The sequence below is a fragment of the Petromyzon marinus genome, chromosome 61 (genome assembly GCF_048934315.1).
Source record: "Petromyzon marinus isolate PM22_M1 ecotype Great Lakes invasive population chromosome 61, UKy_Petmar_22M1.pri1.0, whole genome shotgun sequence".
Lineage (NCBI taxonomy): Eukaryota > Metazoa > Chordata > Hyperoartia > Petromyzontiformes > Petromyzontidae > Petromyzon > Petromyzon marinus.
This window is the reverse complement of record NC_133727.1, coordinates 9563140-9580662: the sequence shown is the minus strand read 5'-3', so window position 1 is coordinate 9580662 and position 17523 is coordinate 9563140. Positions and strand designations below refer to the sequence as shown.

Genomic DNA, 17523 nt, shown 5'->3' with positions numbered 1-17523 from the left:
TGGTCCTGGGTGTCCCCTTTACCAACCCACAATGACCAGTGCGGTGACATTTTCTATGATTTAACCCCCATAACCAACACGGCATGGGGAGGCCTTCATCCAGCAGTGGATTGACAAATAGTTCATCAGCATGGGTTATTGTCGGAAGTGGGCCACCAGGATAAGTTTCAGATATCACCCGTCGCTGACGTTAGCTCTGCCCCGGAATCAAACTGAGGTCGCCGGGGGTTCATATAACGCACACCTCTCGAGGCGTATTTCAGATTCTGATAGATAACTCACAGGACGTCCCCATGACCGCACTCACACGTGGCCTGACAAGATATCCCCATGACTGTGACTCCGTGACTCCCATTCCCAGGCCAGATACGGGTTTTACGGCACCTATAGCAACATGATTACGTACAGCAGCGTCGTGAACAGCAAGGAAGTTCCGGCTGGCGAACCCATCATGGCTAACACGCCCACGCTGACGGTGCTCACAAACACGTTGCCCGCCAAAACCAACAGCAGCGTGGGGCTAAATGCATACTATGGCCAGCTCAGCCTGGACACTGTAAAGCCGAACATCACTGCCAAATCTATGAAGTCCCTCGCTCTCCAGGTATGGTATTTTTTGTCGTCAATACACAATTCTTTTTGTTCTTTTACTTTCTTATTTTGCCACAAGTTTATGCCGGTTGTGCTGTCGGCGTCCATCTCATAAGACGAAGTGTTCATTCAAACCTTATGGCACGGTGTGCCCTCCTTGCTTGAGAATAGCCCACAGAAGCGGATGCCACTTTGACACCCCTGTAATTTGGCAGAGTGGCTGGGAAAGTGCTGCCTGCTATGTTGCAGACCATAAATACAGAAGGATAATGTCATAAATGCTATATAATAGCAATGACTGGTGGACATGGAAAGCTGCAACCGATACTCATCTTTGCAATGCATTGAATAATAATTTGTATAATTTAGTGCATGTTTTTGCGCTGAGCCAGACTGCAGCTGTTTTATTTGCAACATGTGGTGGCATTGTTCTCAGACACCGCTATCTTTGGTTAGTAGACACAGTCTTCAACAATATGCATCATCGTCAGTCTTGCACCATGGCTACACTTTGGGTTGTCGCATAAGCCCGACATGTGCAAGGGTTGCTGCACAAACAGGCCTTGAAATTATTAAATAAAATGTATGTGGCAATTGGTGATGTGTGCTTCGTCGTTATAGATCATGGCGTTTCGCAAGAGCCCATTCATCTGGAACCAAACGACTTCTGTCAGCAGCTCTGTGATCGGCTTACAAACAAATTTCGATAACAACACGATCAGCTTGAACTCCATGAGGGTCTCCCTTATAAATTACTTAGCTCCTACCAATCAGAATGTCCTCAACCTCATGCAAGATCCCACAGACTCTTCGAAGGTGAGCTTTGTCAAGTTTCAGGTGACGTCCTTGGGGACGATGGTGTTCCTCAAGGTCTTCCTGAATGAGAACGTCACCACCCCCGTAGAGGTGTACATCCGATATGGCGCTATCCCGCACAAGGACCCTGTAAGCGATGACTTCTACTTCCAGATCGATCCGTCACTCTCTGCAAAAAGCAGCATGGGAAAGATCAATGGCTCTGCGCACAGCTTCAGCATGCTAGGCAACGTCACGAAGATAGGTGACTACTATTTGGCCTTCAAATACCAAGGTGAGACCATTCACTTAGCAATCTCTCAGTTCCCAGCTTAGACAATTCACGTGAACCGTGTTGCCCAAAACACCCTTTGCCTAAACCAAACGGAGCTGCCTATTAAGGTGGTTAGTAATAATGCACGATAGGCCCAAAAACCTGAGTGCGACTCCTGGCCATGGTTAACATCATTAGCATTATTAGAATTACTACGACAGTAAAGGCTAATGTGGGGCGACCCAATATAATGGGCAGCACAGGGCAGTGAAGCGAAATTTACATTGTTGCTTTAACGTCTCCGCTCCCCACCTTGACAACCCCATAAGACCAGCATGGTGAAGTAGGGCCATTCTTAAGAGAATGTAGCCAACCGGTTAGTGGTCTAAAACAACAAACTGACCCACACATTCGGTTATTTTAAGCTGGTAGTATGGAAAAGGCTGAGAGCTTTTATGCATGCAGTGCTGCACACCTCTGTTTTTGTTAAATCTGTTGTGATTAGTTTTCTCGTTATTTACAGATTTGAGGCCTGCATAAGAATAAATATTAACTGATTACTCTGACATTTCTCGTAACCGTCGACCTCGGCCTTCGCCCCCACCAACCCTTTAAATGTCTTTGATGTCCAGTACTTCGTTTAGATATTCGTAGCACCTTTCAGGAACACATACCCGACTTAAAGCAGAGTATTACTCGACCGCTGCACTACACCATTAAAGCACATACGACATCAGTGCTGTACACTGCTACACAATTTCATGATACTAGTTAACACTACCACACCACACCAATAAACTACACTTTCGGCTACTACACAACACTGTATCGAACCACATCACTGCACTATGCCTCAATACTACACTACACCTTGCAGCATTACTCTACATGAATGCATTGCATCACTACACTAAATAACTACACCACTACACTGTACCCCACCACGACAGCACACAATTGCACTACACCATGCAACAACACTGCACCCTGTACCACTGCACGAAGACACTACCCCACTATATTACATCACTATAGTACACACTATACCACTACTGCACCATTTCATTACACAACTTAATACTACCCCACATAACTACAGCACACCCCTAAACTGCACAGTCACTTGACTCACCTATTTCTCCCTCATTTACCCACTCAGCCCTCTCTCTTTACTCGTTTGTCTCACTCACTCATTCCACTAATTTATTCTTTAATTTTTCCCTCATTCGGTCACTAATTCCTCTCATTCGTTCTCATTCTCACCTCAATCAGCAGCTTATCTGGTGACCTCCTGGAGGCCCACTAATTGCTAGCGGCGCCTGTTGCTCGGCTGGTCTTGGTGGCCAGTGGAGAAACGTTTCATTTATAGTGCACATAATCATATCAGTGTTTTGAACATTGTGGTTAACATACTCGCTTAGATCCAAAAAAAGGTCCCATTTTATAGCTGCTCACCCCGAGCTATAAATGCTCTGATAGTGGAATTGTCTTTGGACTGTTCGCCTTTTGGCGTTCTCTGGTCTGACACTGGTGAGACAAGGCCCTAAGAAAGGCTGTATCTGGTGTAGGCCAATCAGTTTCAAAGACAATGGATATATTCAGAGCATGTTTGTTTGCATGTTCACCACAAGTACGTGTGATTAATGTAGACATGATTCCTTGAAAAACGTTTATTTGGTGTTTGAACATCTTAACACCTGTTTTATTGCCAGAAAAGGTAAAACCTATTACTTTTTCATGATACTTTTTTGTGCCTATAACTAGGATTTGTACACAGCGTGAAAAATATGGATTTGTGTTTGTTCAAAGTGGCACAATATAGACATACACACAGATAGAATAAGAAATGTTTCACACTTCGGCTTTCGCGACCAATATTCATCATACAATTTTTGTTGGGTTATATTGCGTAAATAAGAAATGTAAATAATAAACATAAGAAATGTAAACACGTGGGTTGGTGTCATTGTAAAATATTGGTGAGTTTATGTGATTATTGAAATCACACCGGGGCAGTATTCTATTGGAGGCAGAGCACAACACAGAAACAAACTCAGTTAGATCCTCAATGAAGGAGGTAGAGGCCCTGGGTGAGCAGTAAAAGAGCTGCACAATTGTCAGAGACTGGACAGAGTAACATTCAAGTAGGAGGTGCTCAAACCACTGGAATTCTGACATGGGGGCAGGACGAAGGGTGGCAGAATAGCGGTGTTAAACGGAAAGGCCTGCGCCATGACCAGTAAAATTAGGCTGGTCCTGAATATTGTATTTACTTGGTAGGGCCTGGTTGATCGCTTCGCTGTTGGCACGTCTCTGTGAGGTATAAAAAGGCAAAATTATTGACGTTAACGAACTCCGTGCCTTAAGTGAGTAACTTTAATACATATAAGAAAAAAAGTAAAACGACCTTTACGACCTTACAGCTATGCCCACAGCAAGGTGTGAAGAAAAACAGTGGCATGCGAGCCAGCATCCCCTCTCCCCGGAAGTTGATACATAAGGCACCTCGACAACCTCAACAAGGACGTTTCACAATATTTGTGTGATCCGCCAACTCTCTCCACCAGTGTTGGACTACAGGCATGCTCCAACACCATTCGGTTATAGATGCTCACATATCCGACATTTTCACTAATCTGTCTATACCTCATTCCCCGGGTACTTTATAATGTAATATTTCCAAGGGAATCGGTTGTTGAATATGCTTTCTTTGTGTTTCAAATCAGAAAACGCCCCACCGAACACACGGATGACCATCCACAACTTGATGTGCAAGACTTGGAGCAAAGCGTCTGACAAGTGGGTGTACGGACTGATGCAGGTGAGACGCTATGCAGGACCTCATACCTCTACCTACGCAATATCTCCTGCAAACATCGCTTCCTCACCTCTTCTGCTGCTGAGACCCACATCCATTGTATTTTGATGACTGCACCTCTCTTCTGTGGCATCCCCACATCCCTCACCTCCAAACGCCAAACGACCCATAACACTCGACATAAGACTCCTTTGCCTACATCCATGCACGTGGCCACATCACCCTAGAACTTAGATTCCTGAACTGGCTCCCAATCCAATCCCAAATCTACTTAAAATTGTCCCCACTATTTTCAAGAGTCTTCCTTGGACGTGCCCCTTTCTACCTCTCTCTGTTCAACTTGCTCTACTCTGCTCTCTGGCAACCAAATCCTTTTGTCAAATAATCAACCTTCACTCTATGCGAGGTCAAACCTTCTCTACTTATTTTTCTGGTGCCTTGGCGTTGTGGGCCCTTGGGGCTTGCCCATTTCCTTCACTGGTGTCTCCTCGCTGTGCTCTCTCTTCTTCTGTCTATCCATCTCAACTGAGATGGCTTCCATCCCGTCCATTTATTTGATGTTTGATGTACACTCAGATCGTGGTGTTCCTCTTCCCTAGCACCGTCTAGTGTTTCCTCCATCACCATCCATTGCTGTTGGTCACCATTCGTCCTGGTCATATGTCCAAAATATTGCAATTCCTTGTTCTTGACCTGACTCTGTAACCTTCAGTTTTTATGTCTGTTCTTTCCAGGACGTCCATGTGTATTGATTCTCTATATAGGACATATTAATTATTCTCTGGAAGGCTACCATTTTTAATAACACTTATTTTCCTTTCCTTCTATACTATTGCTCATATTGTTAGGAATGTTCTTCCTCTGGCTGTCCATACTGCTGAGATCTTTTTCTTGTTCAAATCCAGTCTGAAGAATGTTCTAATCTCTTCTGCCTATGTCTGACTCTGTTCAGTGTCACCATGTGGATTGAATGGTATCTCTTCCCACATCTCTGGTCTGCTTATCTGGATCATTCTGCTTCCTTGCTCTAAACGCCCTCTCCTTCAAAGTCTCAAGATGAACATGCTTCCTCACATGATGCAGGCGAAGGGTGGGGTTACCTGAGTAATGGGAGGAGCTACCTTAGTGGTGGGTGGGGCTTACCATACAGTGGGTGAAGTTGCAAAAGTGGTGGGCAGGGCCACTTCATAAGTGTGCGGAGCTACTCGAGTCGTGGACGGGTTTGATGGTATAGTTGAGGTCTGTGTCAAAAAGAGTATGGAGGAGGCCACTCAAAATATGGGTTGGGCTAGCAGTTGAGTGGGAGTGGCTATCAAAAGGTGGGATGGAGCTACCAGCTCAACGCAAGTCCTAGTTGAGCCTCTCAGAAATCTGGAAGCTTTAGTTCTGCTGGCTTTGTGTGCAGCCGCATCGTGACTCAACTCCAGAGAACATCATTTGCATGGCGGAGCAGAACATCCCCGGCTTCCCGCCCACCATACTGGAGCCTCTCTTCATTGGGGCTTCTTTCTTCGTTCCTCCAAACTCAATCGAGTTCAACACCGTGTTCACCAAGTTCGACCTAAAGTCCAACGGTGCCGTGTTTGCAACCATCGTCACTGTGACGATCGTCTACCTTATTCTGGTGGTCATCCTCTGCCGATGTGATCGCCAAGACAAGCGCGCGGTTGGTATTTTGTCTATTGCTATCAAACTCTTCTTGTTCCTGTTATTTTCCCACTGATTGAGCCGTGCTGAGACCATGCTGAGGCGACCTGGTGCAGTTAAGGAGGTTAAGGGGGCTCGGCTCAGGTTCGCCAGTGGAATAGGGGTATTTTATCACTCTCTCCTGTCCTGTGCCATATCCACCTTGACATCTACTCCCCATCCTCTTGATGTCTGCCCTGATGCCTCAATATGCATCACCTTGTGGGTTTCTTAGCCATCCGAACACGGCCCCCTTAGCCATCCGAATAAACTTTCTCGCAGCTTCTCTGAGATTGGTACCCCGTTTAGCTTCTTCCTTATCTCTCCATTTATAAACTTATCCAGTCTTGTGATCCCTAAGATGCATCTCGCTATTCTCATTTAATGTTGATTTATCAAGCCACGTCTGTCCGTCGTTTTGTTTTTTAAACTAAAGAATCAAAAGTGATACAAAGAAGAGCCCCCCATATGCTTGGTATTCATCCTATATCCACGTCGCTCTGACTGCTAGGGGAGGCCTACCACCAGCAGTAGATAGAACATGGCTGATGATGATGAATAAGGTCTAACTGCAAGGTTCTGCATCAAGTGGGATTTTAGTCATAACTTCCGGTCTGCGCTGTACTCAATCTCACTCACAGTGGAAGCTCCTGCCTTTAAAGGATAACCCAAAGGACAGCATGTACCAGTACCTGATGACCGTGAAGACCGGGATGGTTTCCAACGGTGGTACCAAGGGCAACATCTTCTTTGTCATCCAATTTGAGACCAGTGACACAGGCATCCGGGAACTTGAGAATGGCTACTGCAAGGTGAGCTAGTAGGGTAGCTATCGAGTGTACAAGCGGTGCAATTGGACTGGTTGGTAAGGCGTCGGCGTGTACTGTCGCTTGGCTGGAGACTGTGGCAGTGCCAGTTTTAGGCATAGGCAACGCATGCGTTTGTCGAGGACGGTGGAAGATTGTTGGCAATGTCATGTTCTGCAGTCGGGTGGCTGGTTGGTGGGTGTGCGTCATATGACCTACTCATGGAACACCGAGATGCTTGGGCCTATGTTGAAACGTGCAATCAGAACACAAAGATGTTGGCTATGCACGTGATCTTTGATCCAGTGGTAGTGAAGGTTGGTGGATCTCATAAAGGTTGTGAAACCCTTCCCGTGGGCATCTAGAAGCCATACCCTGACTTTTCAAGAGGGGAAATACAGCAAAAATGTGGACACCACCTGTTCCCTCTGTATGGTATAGACTGGTGCCCCTTCGCACGCGTGGGTTTTCTCTGGGTGCTCCAGTTTCCTCCGACATGTAAGCACTCTTTCGATTTAAAGCTTTCGTGACTGCAGGGATTCATCTTCTTGGTTCTTTCGGTAAAGTCACGTAGAAATAAAATAAAATTCTCACGACGGTTTCGGCCACAACACAAGTAGCCTTCCTCAGGTGAAGAAACAGAACTGTCGGAAAGACAGCGCTCATTGGAACGCTGTCTTTCTGACAGCGCTCAAATGAGCGGAGTCTTTCCAACAGTTCTGTTACTTCACCTGAGGAAGACAGCGCTCATTGGAACTGTTACTTCACCTGAGGAAGACAGCGCTCATTGGAACACTGTCTTTCTGACAGCGCTCCAATGAGCGGAGTCTTTCCAACAGTTCTGTTACTTCACCTGAGGAAGGCTACTTGTGTTGTGGCCAAAACGTCGTGAGAATTTTATTTTATTTCTACGTGACTTTATCGAAAGAACAAAGAAGATGTAAGCACTCATGAATTGACTGATAATACCTCCATATTAAGAGGACGGCAGAGCTTGGTTGGGGTGGAGCGGTGTTGGGGTTGGAATTTGGCACTGGCTAAATTCCAGTGCAGGGCTGCGTTTCCTGCTCATCTGTGGTTTTTACTCACGCCTCTGAGTTGTTCTCTCTCTCTCCGTGAGTGAATACTGTGCGGCGTGGTACAGATTTAAGTAATTATTATTTTAATTATGCGCTCAGCATCTGTAATTAAAATAAATACAGATAGACTAAAATAGCATTTAACTGCAGAACAACAGTGGTCGATGTATTTATGCAACTGCTGAAAACGCGACCGTTCACGTGCTTTCTTTGCCACCCGTGCGCAGGAGTTCGCCAAGGGCAGTGTGCGCTGCTTTGTACTGTCCATTCCACACTGCTCCGGGCTGCCCCTTCAGCTCAGGATCTGGTTGGACACGAGTCCGGATGACGACAGGGACAGGAGCTGGTTTCTCAACGAAGTTGTCCTGCTTGACATCCAAACCAACGAACAGTGAGGGAGAAATCCACCTTTCTGATCATTCTCCTCTGCTTGCTCCCCATTGTCTAAGGCTCCTTTCTCTCAGCTATTCGTGCTGTTGACTCCCTGTTCAAATCCGAGTTCAAGTTTAAAAATATATTTTTCCTTCTCTGCCAATGACAAAGTAAATATGCCTACTGCATCAGTGCAGCATCTTCTGAATCGGTCTCTACAATTTTGACTTAAAACTTTCGTGACTGCAGGAATTCATATTCTATGTTCTTTCGGTAAAGTCATGTAGATAGAAGAAATAATAACAATAAAATAATAAAAATGAAAATAAAGTTTAAACTCAGCAATCATTGGAAAGATGTCATCAACCAATTTGGGTCATGACTTGACTTGTTTTTTCTTGTCAATCAAACTCCACCGTCAGCAGTTTGGTGTGTAGAGCGGGATGCAGTGATTTTCTGGCTGCATTGGCATTGCTGCTGCATTGGCATTGCTGCTGCATTGGCAATGCTGCTGCATTGGCAATGCTGCTGCATTGGCAATGCTGCTGCATTCGCAATGCTGCTGCTGCATTGACATTGCTGCTGCTGCTGATACACTTTGGCTACGCCCATCTCAAAACCTTCATAAATAGTGTGCCTTTAGAGGCTAACCCCTTTTTCCTGATGACACCCGCTTGTGTTGGGATCGAAACGTCGTGGTATTTTTATTCACTTTATTTTAATTATGATTTATTCCATCTACGTAACTTTACCGAAAGAACCAAAGAATATGAATTCCTGCAGTCACGAAAGTTTTAAGTCAAAATTTAACAGAACACTAAATGGTGAACAGTACAAAGACCATGCAAATATAAAGCATTAATATCTCTGGTCGAGCAGTTACATCTTTTTTTTCATCATCTTGATACTGGAAAAAGGGGGTCCATTGACAAGCAAAGTTTGTGGGGAATAATAGCCATTTTCTATACTTTTTAGGCATAATCCATTAAAAAAATAACACGGAGTACCAAGGAACAAAAATTGTGTTACATAGTTTTATTATTGAACCCGGCTACTTTATGTTGAACGCTACCGAGCATGGCGAGGTAAGAACAGGGCTCGGTGGCCACTGCTTCTCCGAATCTCAGTGACATTCGGTGCTGCCCACCGCCACCAGGTTCTACTTCGTGTGCAACAATTGGCTGGCGGTGGACCAGGGGGATGGACGCGTGAGCAGGGATATCACGGTGAGCGACCACCAGACCGTGTTCGACTCCAAGAGGCTGTTCTCCTCCACTGTGAAGAGCAACTACGCTGAAGGCCACTTGTGGTGAGTGAGACGCGCGCCACGTCGTGTACCGCGCCACATCGCGAAGCTGCCAGACACCGGCGCCCAACTCCAATCAGACCGGTTCATGGCCATTAAACAAAGGCATTCACTGCATCGCGTCCTTACAGATGCGCTTCTGCGGCCGTCTGGAATGCTCTTGTGATATTAGTAAGGCACTGGCGTTGCTTATACTAGAACTATGCTCATTTAAAGTGTGGTTACATCCAGCGTCTACTGTAACAACAACGTGTACAAGTTCACGTGTACAGCTTCTCTATAAGTTCACTGCCAGTTGAGGGCCTCCCAGTGCCGTGGAAGTTGTGTGGGGTTAATTGACCATACCACACCACGCTGGCCTTTGTGGGTTGAAGGTGGAGAGAGCGTAGATGTGAGAGAAAAAGTCGATTTTGCTGCACTACCCTCTGCTGCCCATGATATCGCATCACCCCACAGAAGTCTAAATACAGGAGTCTAGTAAAACGTATTTGAGGGTCTTGCGTTAGGAAGCATGGCCAACACCATGAATGAGCAAAATGTGGGAGCAACGCGGAGAGCCCACAGAAAGCCAAGTGCAAATGAGGAGGTGACACTCGTCACTTCCAACTCCCACCAAAATACTGTGCAAGCTCAACCCCACTTAGCTGAGATCGGGTTAAATTGGTTGCAAATGTGATCCAAATACGGCCAGCTGCCTTGACGTGGGAAAAAAGCCTGAGGGCCTTGCAGAGGTGAGGAGCTATATGGGATAGGAGCACCCATACCACATGCCACGGTGGGCACCGCGGTTGTGAGATGTTAAATACCTCGCTTGGTATATAAGAGGTCGTGGGTTCGATCCCAACCCTGACGCCTGTATATTTGGAGTTTGCATGTTCTCCCTGTGGTGGCGTGGATTTTTCTCCAGGTCCTCCAGTTTTTCCCTCAATATTAAAAAATATGCGCTTAGAGTATTTGGCTGCTGCTATACATTTACACATGACAAGCCACTTCATTGAGCTATCATTTGTGGCCAGGTTGCTTCTGAAAAAGAGCTATATACCTCAGTGTGTATTACCTAGTAAAATAAGAAAAATATATTTTTAGTAATTTTAAATACCAATCAGGTACTGTACTCACCCATCGGGGTGCCATACCCTGGCTCAGCAGGAGAAGGCGGTGCAGCAAAGTTCGGAATATTATAGTTTGTCTCCACTGACTGCGATTGTGTTGCTCCCTCGCACGCGTGGGTTTTACTCGGGTGTTCTGCTTTCCTCACACATGTATAAACACCCATTATTATTAACTTGCTCCAAAACATTAATATGAAGAGGACTATACTCTTTGGTTCTATTCGGTAAAGTCACGTAGGTAAAAAATAAAACAACAAAAATCACGACGTTTTGGCCACAACACAAGTGGCCTTCATCAGGTGAAGGGACCGTGCTGTCACGAAGACAGCATTGGAATTAAGAAAGTCAAGCCAGGTCGCGTCCTTTAATTTGTGTGGGAGGAAACCAAACGCTTTGACAAAGAAATTAGCATAAAGTGCTGATAGAGCACCTAACACGGGGGGGGGGGAGGGGGAGGGGAGTTTAAAAACGTTGTTTTGAAGGAAAAATAAGCTGCTGTGAAAGTTTGGTGTATCACTACTTGGATAAATATACTGTACCATTGAAAATTAGTTTCATCTTCTTTGGTTCTTTCGGTAAAGTCACGTAGAATGAGAATAAAATAATAAAATAAAACAATTAAATTCTCACGACGTTTCGGCCACAACACAAGTGGCCTTCTTCAGGTGAAAGGGACAGACCTGTTGGGACAACAGAGCTTCAATAAACGCTGTTAAGATTCGTAGCGCCCTTTTAAGCTGGTTGAGCGAAAGTCAGGCACCCAAGCAGTAGAATTTAGCATTGAAAAAGGTTGAGGGATTAGCTTGTGACTGGTCACAGAAATGGCTATGTAAATTCAAAGCCTACACATCCACAGAGGCACCCAGCACAAATCAAACAATATAATTTAGCATTGAAATAACTAAGGGGATTAGCTTGTGACTGGTCACAGAAATAGCTGTGTTGAAGTTGAAGCCTACACATCCACAGAGGAACCTAGTACTGGTCACAGAAGTAGCTTTGTTAAAGTCAAAGCTTGCACATCCACAGAGGTACCTCGTACATGGACGCCAATGGGTGCTGCAACAAATCAACTATCATACAGTAAACTGATGTGAAAAATCCTAAGTCTAACTTACATTAATTTAATAAATGTGCTCAATATATTCTTCAATAAGCTGAGCTATTAACAGCAAGTGGGTATACACTACACTATATAATGAATACCATATAGTAAATCAATGAAAACTGAAATATAAACTACCTCAATGTTATCAATAAACTCTATATATTCTCCAAACAGCTGAGCTTCCAACAATAAGTCGTAATATATCACAATGCTGTATGGCGAAAAATGGGTGGATTCTTACCCTCAACTTCAGCACCACGGAAGGTACGTGCTCCGTTCAGACGGACGAGTCCATCCATGGTCGGAACGGAGGAGGGAGGAGGGAGATGGCTGTGAGGCGCTGTTATACTCCATGTTATACACCATACGATTGACCGTGGTGTGAGAGGTATTAAGAGTCAGTGCCAGCGAAAGAGCTGCGGTCTGAAGGTCATTGTAAAATACACTAATTAAGAACCGAAATGGTTTAAAACATCTTTCCAGTGGTTACTCAGCCAGAATCCATCTTCTCGGTTGAAATTGTCTCTGTGCTTGTATATGTGGATGGCCTCATGAATGAATCTCTGATGGTAGCCGGTTGGCTTGCAAAGAACCTCCATCTTGGAGAAGTCAATGTCATGTGAGCCCACTGAATTATAACAGTGATCTGCCACGGCAGAGGAGTTCGTTCTACTGTGTTTAAGTCTGCTTTATGTTCGCGGATGCGGTCTGAGATATGTCGTTTGGTTTCTCCAATATAGTTACTGCCACAGAGGCACTTTAGTTTGTAAACGCCCGGGTACTGTATGTCTGGAACAGCATCTTTTACAGATGGAACCAGATCACGGATTTTATGTACTGTATTGAATCGGACCTGGATCTTTTGTTTATTCAGGATTTTGGAGATCTTTTTAGTGACCCCTGCAATGTAGGGCAAGGTAATGGTTTTGAGTGGCTCCACAAGAGGATCCTTCTTCATGACTGGAGTGATGGCTTTGCGGATTGTGTAGTCGGAGTAACCATTAGCCCTGAGAGCCTTGTGTACGTGCTTGAGTTCACTGGTAATGTGTTCCTGGTCGGAAATGCATTGGGCTCTATGGTATAGAGTCTTGAAAAGGGAGTTCTTCTGGGATGGATGGTGGTGGGAATTCGGTTTCAAGTAAGTATCTGTATGGGCAGCTTTCCTGTAGACAGAGTGCATCATTGAACCATCAGGTCTCTTTTTAATTAAGACATCCAAAAAGGGTAGCTTGCCATCTTTTTCGACCTCCATGGTAAATCTGATGGCTGGGTGTATGGAATTGATTTGGTCGTGGAATTCGTCTAGAGCAGGCTGGCCATGTGGCCAGATGACAAAAGTGTCATCCACGTACCTCTTCCATAAGGTCGGGCGTAGAGTGGCAGTCTGGATGGCGTCAGTTTCAAATGTTTCCATGAATACGTTGGCTTCAACCGGAGACAGGGGGGAGTCCATTGGAGTGCCCTCAGTTTTTATGTAGAAAGTTCCGTTCCAGGTGAAGTATGTGTTGGTTAAGCAATGTCTCACCAGGGGAGGTACATCAGTATGTAGTCCTTGATGAACCAGATCTTCAATGATAGCGATGGTGTCAGGTACCGGAAATTTTGTGAACAAGGACACCACATCAAAACTGACAAGCAGGTCGTCTGGGGACAGGGAAATGCCTTTGATTGTTGATACTAGGTGAGTAGAATTTAGTACCGAAGAGGTGTTTTTTCTAGTGAAAGGTCGCAGTATATCAGCAAGAAAACATGCCAGTTTATAGGTGGGGGAGTTGATAGTAGAGACGATGGGACGAAGGGGTGTGTCTTCTTTGTGTATCTTTGGAAGGCCATATAATCTTGGAGGTCTGGCAACAGAGGGTTTCAACGAGAACTGTTTGGTCTGATCAATTAATGCTGTTGAATCAGAGATTATTTTGTTCGTTTTGGTAACCAGGCTGTTGGTGGGATCTCTTTTTAGTTTTGTATAGCTGCCATCATTGAGTAGTTCTTGAATTTTGTTGTTATATTCTGTTTTGTCCATGATGACAGTGGCATTGCCCTTGTCGGCTGAGAGGACGACAATATCATCTCTCTTTTTTAATTGGGATAGTTCAAAGCGTTCATCTTTGCTGATGTTGCTAGGTGGCAACTTAGCGTTTTTGAGGGTTGCAGCGATTTCAGATCTTGCTACGTCTGCAGAGATGTGACTCAAGCCCTTGAGTAGGCATAATTTGATTTCCAAATTCAATCACCTCTCCAACAAAAAATCGGATCCACACACCTAAAAGATAGACGTTAACAAAGTCGTAATTAATCGCAGTAACAGTTCCATTTCTGATGGCCTGAAATCCGTTTAGCTAAAGGCCGAAACTATGCTGTCACACCGAGACACATACCGGTTAAATGATATCATTGCCCATGTAGAGGTTGCACTCAAGGGCTTGAGTGCAACAAACTAAAGTGCCTCTGTGGCAGTAACTATATTGGAGAAACCAAACGACATATCTCGGACCGCATCCGCAAATATATAGCAGACTTAAACACGGTAGAACGAACTCCTCTGCCGTGGCAGATCACTGTTATAATTCAGTGGGCTCACATGACATTGACTTCTTCAAGACGGAGGTTCTTTGCAAGCCAACCGGCTACCATGAGAGATTCATTCATGAGGCCCTCCACATATACAAGCACAGAGACAATTTCAACCAAGAAGATGGATTCTGGCTTAGTAACCACTGGAAAGATATTTTAAACCATTTCGGTTCTTAATTAATTGTATTTTACAATGACCTTTAGACTGCAGCTCTTTCGCTGGCACTGACTCTTAATACCTCTCACACCACGGTCAATGGTATGGTGTATAACATGGAGTATAACAGCGCCTCGCAGCCGTCTCCCTCCTCCCTCCTCCGTTCCAACCATGGATGGACTCGTCCGTCGAACGGAGCACGTACCTTCCCTGGTGCTGAAGTTGAGGGTAAGATCTTCTTTGGTTCTTTCGGTAAAGTCACGTAGAATGAGAATAAAATAATAAATTGATAAAATAAAATAACACAATAATATTCTCACGACGTTTCGGCCACAACACAAGCGGCCTTCATCAGGTGAAGGGACGAGACTGTCTGGAGGACAGCGCTGGAGTGAGATTATTATTTTATTTATTTTATCAATTTATTATTTTATTCTCATTCTACGTGACTTTACCGAAAGAACCAAAGAAGATGAATCCTTGCAGTCACGAAAGCTTTAAATCGAAATTGAGGGTAAGAATCCACCCATTTCGCTATACAGCTTTGTGATATATTACGACTTATTGTTGGTAGCTCAGCTGTTTGGAGAATATATAGAGTTTATTGATGACATTGAGGTAGTTTATATTTCAGTTTTCATTGGTTTATTATATGGTATTCATTATATAGTGTAGTGTATACCCAGTTGCTGTTAATAGCTCAGCTTATTGAAGAATATATTGAGCACATTTATTATGTTGATGTAAGTAAGACTTAGGTTTTTTCACCCATTGGCGTCCATGTACAAGGTACCTCTGTGGATGTGCAAGCCTTGACTTTAACAAAGCTACTTCTGTGACCAGTACTAGGTTCCTCTGTGGATGTGTAGGCTTCAACTTTAACATAGCTATTTCTGTGACCAGTCACAAGCTAATCCCCTTAGCTATTTCAATGCTAAATTCTATTGTTTGATTTGTGCTGGGTGCCTCTGTGGATGTGTAGGCTTTGAATTTACATAGCCATTTCTGTGACCAGTCACAAGCTAATCCCTCAACCTTTTTCAATGCTAAATTCTACTGCTTGGGTGCCTGACTTTCGCTCAACCAGCTTAAAAGGGCGATACGAATCTTAACAGCGTTTAGTGAAGCTCTGTTGTCCCAACAGGTCTGTCCCTTTCACCTGAAGAAGGCCACTTGTGTTGTGGCCGAAACGTCGTGAGAATTGTATTGTTTCATTTTTTTCTTATTCTACGTGACTTTACCGAAAGAACCAAAGAAAATGAATACTTGCAGTCACGAAAGCTTTAAATCAAAATTAGTTTAATGTTTGGTATGATTTAGAACATCTTTCCAATGATTGCTTAATTTGAAACCATCTTCTCGGTGGAAATTGTGTCTGTGTTTGTAAATCTGAATTGCTTCGTGGACAAATCTCTAATGATAACCCATCGGTTTGCAAAGGACCTTGGTATCGGAGAACACTTTATCGTGATCACCCACAGCGTTGTAACAATTTCTCCATGAATCAGACGCCATCCAGACTTCCACCCTCAGACCTTCCCTGTGGAAGAGATATGTGGATGACACTTTCGTCATTTGGCCACATGGCCTCCCAGCTTTGAACCTTTTCCTACACCACATCAATTCCAGACATCCCGCCATCAAATTCACCATGGAAGTGGAGAAAGATGGCAAGCTACCATTCTTGGATGTTCTATTTTAGAGGAGACCTGATGGCTCATTGGGGCATTCTGTCTACAGGAAACCAACCCACACAGACGCCTGATTCCCAACACCACCCAGCTCAAAAGAATTATCTCATCAAAACGTTATACCACAGGGCTCATTGCATTTCGGACCAACACCACCTGAACAGTGGATTAAAACATGTACACCAGGCCCTCAAGAGAAAAAGATACTCTGACCATACCAACTGCCAAGCTGTTTCTCCCTCTATACAGAAACAACCACTTGATACTCCGGTCAAAACCATCACACTACCATATATAGCAGGCGTTACTTAAAAGATCTCCAAAATTCTAAACAAACACAAGATCCTGGTCCGGTTCAATACAGTAAACAAAATCCGTGACCTGATCCCATCCGTAAAGGATGTCATTCCTGACTTACAGTACCCCGGGGTTTACAAATTGAGCTGCACTTGTGGTGATTGCTATATCGGGGAGATGAAGCGACATGTCTCTGACCGAATTCGCGAGCACAAATCAGATTTGAAACACGGCAGAACTAATTCTTCTGCCGTGGCTGATCACTGTTACAACGCTGTGGGTGATCACGATATAGTGTTCTCCGATACCAAGGTTCTTTGCAAACCTATAGGTTATCACCAGAGATTTTTCCACGAGGCAATTCAGATTTACAAACACGGACACAATTTCAACCGAGAAGATGGTTTCAAATTAAGCAATCATTGGAAAGATGTTCTAAATCATACCAAACATTAAACTAATTTTCAATGGTACAGTATATTTATCCAAGTAGTGATATACCAAACTTTCACAGCAGCTTATTTTTCCTTCAAAACAACGTTTGTAAACTCCCCTACCCCCGTGTTAGGTGCTCTATCAGCACTTTATGCTAATTCCTTTGTCAGAGCGTTTGGTTTCATCCCATACAGCTTAAAGGACGCAACCTGGCTTGACTTTCTTAATTCCAACGCTGTCTTCGTGACAGCACGGTCCCTTCACCTGATGAAGGCCACTTTTGTTGTGGCCGAAACGTCGTGATTTTTTTTTTTACCTACGTGACTTTGCCGAATAGAACCAAAGAGTATGGATCCTTGCAGTCACGAAAGCTTCAAATCTAGAAATGAAGAGGACTGTAGACCTTGGGCAATTGTTGATAC

At 44.4% G+C, this 17523-nt stretch overlaps 1 protein-coding gene across 2 annotated transcripts in view; it reads left to right on the top strand.

The window, feature by feature from the left end:
- LOC116955660 (polycystin family receptor for egg jelly-like) overlaps positions 1 to 17523 on the top strand; it is a 96963-nt gene that overhangs the window by 54083 nt on the left and 25357 nt on the right. Inside the window, exons 18-25 of one of the 2 annotated variants that reach the window (XM_032976875.2) lie at positions 362 to 604; positions 1213 to 1407; positions 1561 to 1681; positions 4387 to 4481; positions 5884 to 6144; positions 6806 to 6976; positions 8277 to 8440; positions 9578 to 9730. In XM_032976875.2, coding sequence (XP_032832766.2) covers positions 362 to 604; positions 1213 to 1407; positions 1561 to 1681; positions 4387 to 4481; positions 5884 to 6144; positions 6806 to 6976; positions 8277 to 8440; positions 9578 to 9730 — 1403 coding nt within the window. Of the gene's footprint in view, positions 1 to 361; positions 605 to 1212; positions 1682 to 4386; positions 4482 to 5883; positions 6145 to 6805; positions 6977 to 8276; positions 8441 to 9577; positions 9731 to 17523 lie in introns of both variants that reach the window. The other variant, XM_032976874.2, reaches the window with a different exon arrangement.